Here is a 9,993-nt window from a genome sequence, read left to right on the forward strand (position 1 = left end):
CACCAGGACCAGTACCTCTTATTTTAGACGTCGATTTAAATTAATGGGGATGGATTCCATCCAATTGAATTAAAGCTATATCTTCTTTTTTATAGATGTATGAAGAATCTGGTCACCTTCACCAATGTCATTCCTGAGTGGCACCCGCTGAATGCTGCCCATTTTGGTCCATGTAACAACTGCAACAATAAGTCTCAGATAAGGAAAATGGTGCTGGAAAAGTGAGTTGAAATTGCCTTACTGATTTTAGAATGACGTGAAGGTGGGTTCACGTACTTTTTCGGAGGTGTGGAATCTACAGTGATGACTGCAGCCCGCCCCCCAGGGGTGTGTCCCCACGCCAGGGCCTCCGGGCGGGACACCCCGAGGAGCGGGCCCCCTCCCGCAGGGGTCTCTCACTCTTTTGCCTTCTCCTCCCTGTGGGGATATCAAACATCAGTTTTCCTCCCCTCTGCCAAGTGCCCGGAGTCACTGGAACCCCGCTGTGTCCGTAACCTAATCGTAGGCACCGGGGCGACCCGGGTGCCCGCAGGTGCGCCCGTCTGCATTCCCGGCTTCTCCCAGGCACCCTCCCATCAGCTCTCCGCGGCCCTTGAGCAGGAGTTCCTGTCATGTTTGGCCAGCCTTTCCAGTTGTCCTCAGTGGTCAAAACGACTGGTCAGGATGACCTTTTCGAGCGCAGCCAGAAGCCACGGGTCCGTCCCGCGCGAGGCGGTTTGTCTGCGTCCCTCTCGTTAAAACGCTCGCCCTCTCTGACCTTCATTCCGCTGCCCTCACCTGTGTCTCTGCGCAGGAAGTGTTCCGAGCTGTGATTCTGTGTAGTAATGAGCCAGTGACGGTGACCTTTTCGGTTGCCTTGGCTGTGCAAAGAAACCCCTCAGAGTCTTTGCGAAGGGTCTGTCGTCGTCCGAGTGAGAAGCTCCTCCCTTTCTTTTTCCCCCTGGACACCCCTCTTGTGCCTCGCATCCTCGCGCCCCAGCGTTGCAGTCTGTGCCGGCTCCGCTCGGGGCCTGTGAGTCGGAGCAGGCTGACACACTGTCTGTCCCTGCCCCAGGCGGCAGCCCGAGGCCCCGCCACCGCATCCTCAGCACGCGCTGCCTGTGGACGCTGAGTCCTCCGGGGGCTCCCTTCCCTGCGGGGGGCCCGCCTTGTCGCAGCCGCCAGGCCACCCACTCCGCGGCACCCGAGCCGCCGCTTCCCCGCTTGCCGTCTGGCCACTAAGGAGCCGTCGTTCTCTTGTCCTGTTTGCTCACGTCACCTTCCTTTTCGTCGTTCTTTTGGTTAATGACCCTTTTTTGTCCTTCACCGTCACCTGATGGCATTCACGGGGCGGGGCAGAGTGGGGCAGAGTGGGGGAGAGGAGGTCCCTGCAGCCGGAAGCCCTGCGCCCGTCTCGGCCGCTGGCGGTCCAGGTGTTGACGGGGCCTCTCGTCAGCCCTGTCCTTAGCGCGGGGCAGCGGGCTGCGGGCACGTGTGCGCCAGCCTGCATCGGACTGTTGCACGGCTCGGGCTCCTCCGTGTGTGTAATTTCATCTAACAGTTTACACCTACTTTTTCTCAAGCCCCAGCATGGACGACAAACTCATGCTACTACTTTGATCTGCAACATAAAATTTTTAATTACACAAATATGTTACTTTACTCATGTTACGTTATAGACTCATGCCTTATCTGGAAATGCATCTTGAAACCTCAGTGTTTCAGAGGGAAATGCTTCTAGAGTTCTGATGGTCCGTTGATCATCAGAATTGACGGCTCATTTCCTGCATTCAGTAGTAAATTTCACTTAAAATTTAAACGATAAGGTCTTTATAAAATGCTCTGTAGTGTTTTACTTAGGGATTTGTGTAACTTGTTTTGTTGGTGTTTCATGGAACTTAGAGACAAATGTAATACAGGGTTTTAAGGATAACTTAAAAGTAATTAGGCCCATTTTGATACCATGCACGAGTCAGCGTTACAGCGTTCCAAAAACTCATAGTGTTGTAAGTTCCTGAACACCTTGTCTCGGATAATCCGCCTCTGTAATTTAGTGTTCCCATTAGAGAGAGGCCAGTGATAAACGAGATGAATGATGTTTAGCAGCTTCGGGTGCACTTTTCTTCAGCTTGTTTAGGGCTTATATTCAGAGCACGGTGACATGAAGAACCAATTGAGAATCTAATGTACCTTCTGCCTCGCAGACTCTTGAAATGACTATTGCATTCCCATTACTGCCACAGTCTCCTTTAGGAGTTTGGTCACACACACCATCCTGGATCGTCATTCGAAAAGCTTATTTATTGAAACTTCAGTTTTAACACTGACTTAAAAAAAAACCCAACTATTCGTAAAGGATAGGCGAGTGGTAGAAGGAGAAATACAATTCTGTTCTGAGCTTTTTGAAGCATCCAATGTAATGATTTTGAGACTTTTTTTTTTAAAAGCACATAAATATACTTTTCCTTACAAAACTGTGGTTGGAATACTGATACATAAAGTAGTTAAAATTGTGTTTTTTAATTTAAATTTGTTATTTGGTAGAAAACGCTTTATTATTTATGAGAGCCTTGAGCCGCCTCCAAAGAAAGACACGTTTGTAAACCTTTGCTGAACCTTTGAATTTGTCTAAAAACGTATTTTCTAGTTTCAGGTAACATGAACCAATTCTGATTGTTTGAATTTCACCTGATTTTACTCATTTTTGTCATAGAGTCTGAAATAGTTTGAACAGTGACGTAATCTAAAATGTAATGAGGTTAAGTTACATTTGCAGACTGTTTTCTGCCTAAAGCCTACATTCTTACAGTTTGGAGGTAATATATTCACATTATTACATTGGCATTTTCTAAAATACGAATCATTATTGTGCATTAGTTGGGATGAAGGTCTGAAACTTGTACTCCTGGCCATCAGCCTGGGACTGGCTGCCCTTTGCTGGTCAGAGGCTCCCTATTCCCCCGCTGTCTTTGGGAGCGGGTCGGCTTGCACAGCTCCATCGTGCTGTCTGTCTATCTGTCCGTCTGTCTGTTTTTCTCCCTCTCTCCCCCTTTCCTTCCTCCTTTCTCTTCCCCCCTCCCTCCCTCCCTCCTTTTCCTGAGGGTAGATCTTCACACTAGGAAGGGTTGACGTGCACATTAGGAGATGAGTACAAACGGATCTTGACTTGAAACCTCTGGTTCCAGTTTCCTTGACCATCCCATTCAGTTTCCTGTGGTTGAGTCAGAACCTGACTTACTGTCCTCAGCTCTGAGCATCATCTTGGGCGCTCCAGGCATGGCGGGTAGGGAGAAGCCTGAGGATAAAATCTGCTGCCAGGGGTAAACTCCTGCCCTCCTGTGAGAGGCTGGAAACGAGACAGGCTGAAATCGTAGGTAGGAGAATATACTGTGACTTTTAGGGGGCACTGGAGTCTAGGGGACCCAGGGGGGAAATAAACTAGAAAAGGAAGAGGAGGGGGCATGTGCTTTATTTTATTGGCTCCAAGATGCCATCATTCGTAAGTCGTACCAGTTTCTAAATACGCCATTGAGAAATGCTGCCTCATATGACAACTTTCTGTGACGTCTTCTGAGGCTGGTTACTGCAGCATCTCCTGCTGGTCCAGACGACACGGTCCCGTGTCTTCCTGCCTCCTTCGTGTGAGTTTACGCGTGGGAATGTACGTATCAGCTAAGTATTAACGCTCAGGGGTCAGGCAGGCGCCCGCCGCCTGCTTTTCCCGCCGCGAGGCTGCGTCTTTGGCTGCACCGTGGCTCCTGGATGCTAAGTGCTCACGTTGTAGCGTACGTGAAACGGGACCCAACACCGATGGCCTGGTACAGCTTACTTGGCAGTATTCCTTCCTGGGGGTGCGTTTTGCAGTCAGCGGCGTCTCAGACTGACGGGACAGCTGTGGTACAAACTAACAGGAGCCGGGCGCTGCAGACGCCTTGCAGGACTTCTTGTTCCTAGGGACTTGTATTGTGAAGGCTTGATTATTCTCTAACAGAACGATCGACAACGGATAATTTACAGATTATCCTTGTCAGTCTGAATAATCTGCATTTTGGACATCGATTCAGGTTCATTTTCAGCGGAATAAATTTAGATAAGCTAAGTAAGTTTTGACAGCTGTTTCAATATTGGGAAGAGAGATAGTCAACATTTTTCTGCTCTGTTAAATTTAGTTACTTGAGGCTCATATTTGAGTTCTATTTTCTGGTTTGGCATGTTAGTGTAATGACATATTTCTGAAATTAGAGATGTCTTGAAGTTTATAGTAAATCAACTAGTATGTTTTATTTTCTTCTCTACTTAGTTCAAATAAAGCTTTTTCTAAATGGAAATTTTAATTTGATGGCCCTCTTTACTTCCTGAGATAGTAGAGAGAAATTGGCCAAATTATTAGCATTGTTGGGGTTTTTTAAATGTTTGACATTTTAGGCTTGTGACCTTGTTTTACGTATTACCTGTCCCCATAGTAAAAGCACTTTATTTGGGCACTCGATGCCAAAGGAAATTCCTACGTGTCTGGCTCATTCCTTTGACTCTAGAAAGTGGTTAAGAGACCTGCCTTAAGCCGAGGCCGCCCCGCGGCGACCTTTCGTGGTCTGCGCTGCAGCCTTGTGTGGCGGCTGCCGCCTGTCAGGGCGGCCGCGTCCCGCACGGGCTCCGCGTGCGCGCATCGCCGTCCTCCGTTCCTGACCGGGGCGCGCGTCGAGGGGCAGCGAGCCCCCGCCCGCCGCAGACCCCGGCCGCCTCCCCGGCCCGGCGGCCTCACGCGCCCGCCTCGCCCCCCTGTCCCCGCAGGCTGGCCCCCGTGTTCATGCTGCACTTCGTGGAAGGCCTGCCGCACAGCGCCGTGCAGCGCTACGTGTTCCCGTTTGAGGGCGCTGCGTACCACGTCGCCGCCGTGATCCAGTACAAAGCCAACAACCACTTCGTGACGTGGATTTTCGGGGCCGATGGTAAGTGCCGGACGTTTTCCTTTGTGATGGCGAGTGCGGAGCCTGAATGCCAGTTCGTCCGCTTGTCCGGAGACGCGCTTCGGCCTGACGCTGCCTCTCTGTCTTCTTGCCCTGGCCTTCCATCCTTCGCCCTGCTACGCCCGCGCCGTGGCTGAGAGCCACTTCCGACTTTTTTCTTTGCTTATATCAGCATGTTTATATTTCTTACATGTGCTTATATATTTTTTTAGACGAATAGTAAAATCATACATTACTAGTGGTTTAGAGTTTGCTTTTCCACGTAATAGCATTGCTTTATATGAGTTATCCGTGTTTAATGTCAAAAAACGAATGGTAACAATTTTGATTTTTTAGGTCTATGACCTTGTACTTCTCTTAAAAAGAAAGTGCATACAACTAATGGTTTTTAATTGAGGAAAAAAAAAAGTTTTGCTTACAGTCGTTAGTAATGTAAATAAAAGTAAACATCCATTTCTGAGACAGTTAGAGGTCACAGACCGTGTGGCCTTCTCTCAGCACGAAACAGTATCTGAACCCCTGGTCCACTAGCCTCTGTCTAAATAAACTTTGCAGTAGAAGGCTAAATAATATAGCTCGGGGATTTTGCTGATTTTCCCCTTTTGCTTTTCTAATACGGTTCACTATCAAGTTTGTTTCGCCCATAGCTTTTGCTTTGTCTTAGCGTAACCGCCTCCTCTTAAAGTGTGATGTCAGGCGGGGTACGGGGTCACTTTGATGTTTTTTTATTTTCCTGTATTTTATTGTTTGGACTCTTCATGTTTGATATTTCCTTCCTGGGGATGGTTTGAATGGATAACACAATAATGAGTTATGAAAGCGCTTTGCAAACTGAAACTCAAGTTATCAAGATAATCATTACCTTAAACTTCCACTCCTCCAGAATTCCAGAGGAAGTGATTCTCAATAACACAAACTAAAAAGCCAACTCATTTTAATTTTTTACTGCATTCCAGAGAATAAAAGTCTTCTTCAGGCAGAAGAGGTGAGATGGGTTCCAGCCGTGGCGCATAGAAAAGCCACAGATAAGGAGTGTCCCTCCTGGTTCTCCCCTAGACCGATGGCCTCTCTCTGGGTGGGGTCCGAACATTCATTGGGTCCCCCCAGTGCACACGTGGTAGAGGGCCGCCGGCCACCCAGTTTTACTGGGCACGGAATTAGAAGGGAGGGCGCGTCCGCATGAACCCAGTGCATGGTTTTCTTCGCATTTTTGTGTGTGCAGAGGAGGGTTAACCTCTTTCCTTGTCATTCATCATCTCATTCCCACTTGACAGATGAGAAAACTGAGGCTCAGGGGAAAAAAGCAGACACCTAAATACCTAAGCTTTTTTTGACCCCCCCCCAAATAAGAATTGAAACAAATGTAAATACTTGAGGTAACAGCTTCATTTATGTTGAAAAGTCACATGTATGGAAAAGAATCTATTTTCTGATATTGCTGGATAAGTTAGATGATACTATATTCTCAGTCCCCGAGGTGAAGTGTTGTTCTGTCTCGATTTTTGTGGGTATTTTAGGAAAGGTTAAAAACTACCTCCGTTTCCCAAATTTCTGGATGTACATAACTTCGTTATCCGAGTGAGGACAGTGGCGGCGGGAGGGTGTGGCCACGCCTCCCGGCGCTCTCCCGGGGTGGGTGTCCGACGAGGCCGCGGTTAGAGTGGCCCGAAGGAAGCGCGCCCGGGTGGGTGGCGGGTTTGGCTGTCTCACCGCTTTCCGTTTCCCTCCGCGTCCCCCAGGAAGCTGGCTGGAGTGCGACGACCTGAAAGGCCCGTGTTCGGAGAGGCACGAGACATTGGAAGTTCCTGCTCCAGAGATACACATCGTCATCTGGGAAAGGCAGACGTCCCGCGCCGCGGGCCCAGCGGCTGCCTGTCTCCCGCTGCAGAAGGCCGCCGAGCGGCGGGCTCCCGGTGTCGGCGGCGGGGGCCCGGGGTCCCCAGCGCCGTGCTCCGTCAGCGGCGCCGCCCCGGCCGGCGCGACCTCAGGAAGTCACCCCACAGGCGTGTCCGTCGCTTCCGACTCACTGTCGCAGGACGAAGCCGTCCCCCGCGGGCATCGCCTGCCCGCCGAGCCAAGCGGCGTGACGGACAGTCAGAGCTTACCTTTGGCGCCCGAAGAGATACGGGTTCGCTCCGAAGGTTTCCTCTTAGAAAATGGACCCGTGGCAGGAAACGAAGTTGCCGGGACAGACGCCTTGCAATCCCGCGAGCCCCTGGCGGCCGCCTTAGGGCCAGCCCCACGGAGGGCCGAGCGTTCCCGAGACCCGCTCGCGGAGTCCGGCCTTCCGCGCCCGACCGCGAGTGCACGGCGGGGCACCGAGGACGCGGCGGTCGCCAGCGCTGGGACTGGCACTGACGCCCCTCACCCCACTCAGGGGGCGGAGCCAGTTCCGGCGGAGGGGACAGTCGCCCCAGAAGGGTCTGTTCCGTTCAAACAACTCCTTTCCCCAGAAACTGAGAGATTAAAGCCAGAACAGTGTGTTCCACTTCGGATATGTGACTTGAAGAAAAAAGAAACTCCCGCGCTTTCTCGAACGGCCAGTTCCCCCCAGAACCCGCCTCCGCAAGAGGCTCGGAAGAAGCCGTTCGTGGGGAGCTGGGTCCAGGGCCTGCTGAGCAAGGGCGCCTCCTTCCTGCCGCCGTGCATGTCGGCCCACGGCAGGGCCACCGTGACCGGCCTGCAGCCCGCAGTGAAGGGCGCCAGTAATTTTGGTGGCTTTAAAACTAAAGGGAAAAGGCAGAAGGCTAACCAGGCCTCCAGGCGAGCCCGCGGGTGTGCGAGCAAGCCGCCTCCAGCCAGCGGCCCCCCGGCCGGTCACCCGGGGCCGGGCAGTGTGGCCTCGCCACACGCCGCCGTCAGCGCCAGCCCGCAGGTCGTGGCGGGGTGTGACAGCGCCCCCCTCGCAGCCCCCCTCGGAACCCCCCTCGGACCCTCCCTCACAGCCCCCCTCACAGCCCCCCTCGCAGCCCCCCTCGCAGCCCCCCTCGGAGCCCCCCTCGGCCACGGCTCTCATGGAGGTGACAGTGACGTTTCTTCCGCAAACCCCGGACACTCCGTTGAGGGTCAGATTCATAAACTTCGTCTAAAACTTCTTAAGAAACTTAAGGCAAAGAAGAAGAAGTTAGCTGCTCTCATGTCTTCCCCCCAGAACGGAAAGCTTCCGGGTGGAAACGCAGAACTCGCGTCCCAGTGTGGCTCTCCAAACGACGGGGAGTCGATCGAAGACTTGTTGAAGGAGCTGCAGCATCAGATCGACGTCGCTGATAAGTATGGGGGCGCCGCCGTCCCCGGCATGTCCCCGTGCGGCTCTCAGGCTCACGAGGACATCCTGGCGGAGCTGCTGTCCCCGGCGGCCGGCGTCTCCGCGGCGCTCTCGGAGCGCGGCGAGGCCGACCTCCGCTACCTGGAGGTGGGCGAGCACTGCGTGCCAGCCCCGGTGCCCGGTGAGCCAAGCAGCCTTCCCCGCCCCGCTCACCCGGGACAGGACCACAACTCCCACAGCCCCGCCAAGGACAGCCAGTGCGGGGTCCAGCCCGCCCCACCGACAGGCCCCGCCCGCAGCAGAACCCCCAGCTGGGAGAGCTCCGTGAAGCCTGACGTCTTCGACGACTTGTTCTCCAGTTCTGCACTAGACTCGTTAGCCCATGACACATTAGACTTACCTTATTTTGATGAGTATCTGTTTGAGACTTGCTGAGCAGTCGTTGACGCTCTAGTTTGGTATTTATTACTGTCGGAGAGGCGTGCCGCGTGTTTGTGGTGTGTGTGCACCGACCTTGTGAGCAACACGTAAGCGGGTCGAGGGTTCACCTTCGGTTCTGCCCACAGAGCATGTGATCTGTTTCACGGATTAAAACAATCAGGAATGCGTTCTTGTTGTCTTCATTTTGTGCTTGTAGGACAAGAAGGATTTCAAAACGTTAAGAAGGGAAAAGTAAGAGCGTTTGAGACCCTGCCTGCTAACACGTCAGCAGTTTGTCTCAAATACACTCAAAAATTCTCAGAAGAAGGTGAGAAGTGGTGTCTGGTTTCTGGCGGTTTGTGCAGTTCGGGTGCCTCGCGTTTGTTCGATTTCCATGCTTCAGGAAAAACGCTCGTTTACGCACCGTGCGTGGTGTATGACCGCGCCTGGTCCCCCGAGGGGCTGTGGCCTCCAAGAGCCCAGACCTGGCCCGCGCAGCGGCCGAGCGCTGTGGGAGGGGCTCGCCCCGCACGGCCGCCTGCGTCCTCCCCTTACGGACGGCGGCAGGAAACCTCGCTGCTCGAACTGGTACGTGACGGTAAGTGATCAGGAAATGCTCCGGAACAGGAAAGAGTCGTCTACTCTTGTGTCGATGTACAGAGACTTTGTCATAAACATCTGTCCCCGAGGCATGTATTTCTATAACCGAAGTGGGGCCCCATCGAACAGCTCTGTTTTGGAAGAAAGTAACAACCGTTGCTTATAAAGCTTGCCGTGTGTTCGGCTCTGCCATAAACAAGCCATCAACTCAGTTAAACCGCAATGTTCCTGGAAGCGAAGTGCTTTTACCACGTTCGGCAGAGCCCGGCCAGGCGTGGGGCTGGGGTGGGGAACCGTGGCGACCGCAGCGGTTACGAGAGCCGAACTTGGCGAGATGTGTTCGCCTCTCAAGCTTCCTCTGAAGTGTGGGTGCCCCGCAGCACCCCTACGCAGTGCCGAGCGGCAGCGGTGGTCGCCAGGGTTCGGGGGCGGCCGTCTTGGGTGCAGGGCTTTGCCAGGGGCGAAGTCCTTTATCATCAGTTTGTCAGATTTACTCCTAAACCTCCTGCTCCCTTTTTTTTTTTTCTGATTACAGAAGTAGCGCATGTTTGTTTGTGAGGAAAGACACAGAAAGACAGAGAAACAGCAAGAGGGTTTTGGATCGTCCATCTTTACACTGGGTGGTGGTCATTCCTGAACACGTTTTGATATCTATGCACACGGGCTGTAAGAAATAAAAGTGGGATTCTGTCGCACCTGTTTGATCTGTGTTTACCTAATGTTTAATGAGCATTTTCTCGTCTTACAGTTTTCGACAGCTTT

The 9,993-nt window shown here is 52.5% G+C and overlaps 1 protein-coding gene across 4 annotated transcripts in view; it reads left to right on the forward strand.

The window, feature by feature from the left end:
• Positions 1-9,926, forward strand: part of USPL1 (ubiquitin specific peptidase like 1) — a 29,189-nt gene extending 19,263 nt beyond the window's left edge. For all 4 annotated transcript variants that reach the window (XM_016151876.2, XM_036228410.1, XM_036228408.1 and 1 more), the window contains 3 exons: positions 96-221; positions 4,771-4,928; positions 6,686-9,926. In XM_016151876.2, coding sequence (XP_016007362.2) covers positions 96-221; positions 4,771-4,928; positions 6,686-8,646 — 2,245 coding nt within the window. In that variant the 3' untranslated portion in view covers positions 8,647-9,926. The remainder of the gene's footprint in view (positions 1-95; positions 222-4,770; positions 4,929-6,685) is intronic.
• The last annotated feature ends 67 nt before the right edge of the window (positions 9,927-9,993 follow it).

The sequence above is a fragment of the Rousettus aegyptiacus genome, unplaced genomic scaffold (assembly GCF_014176215.1).
Source record: "Rousettus aegyptiacus isolate mRouAeg1 unplaced genomic scaffold, mRouAeg1.p scaffold_m13_p_11, whole genome shotgun sequence".
In the NCBI taxonomy this organism is placed as follows: domain Eukaryota; kingdom Metazoa; phylum Chordata; class Mammalia; order Chiroptera; family Pteropodidae; genus Rousettus; species Rousettus aegyptiacus.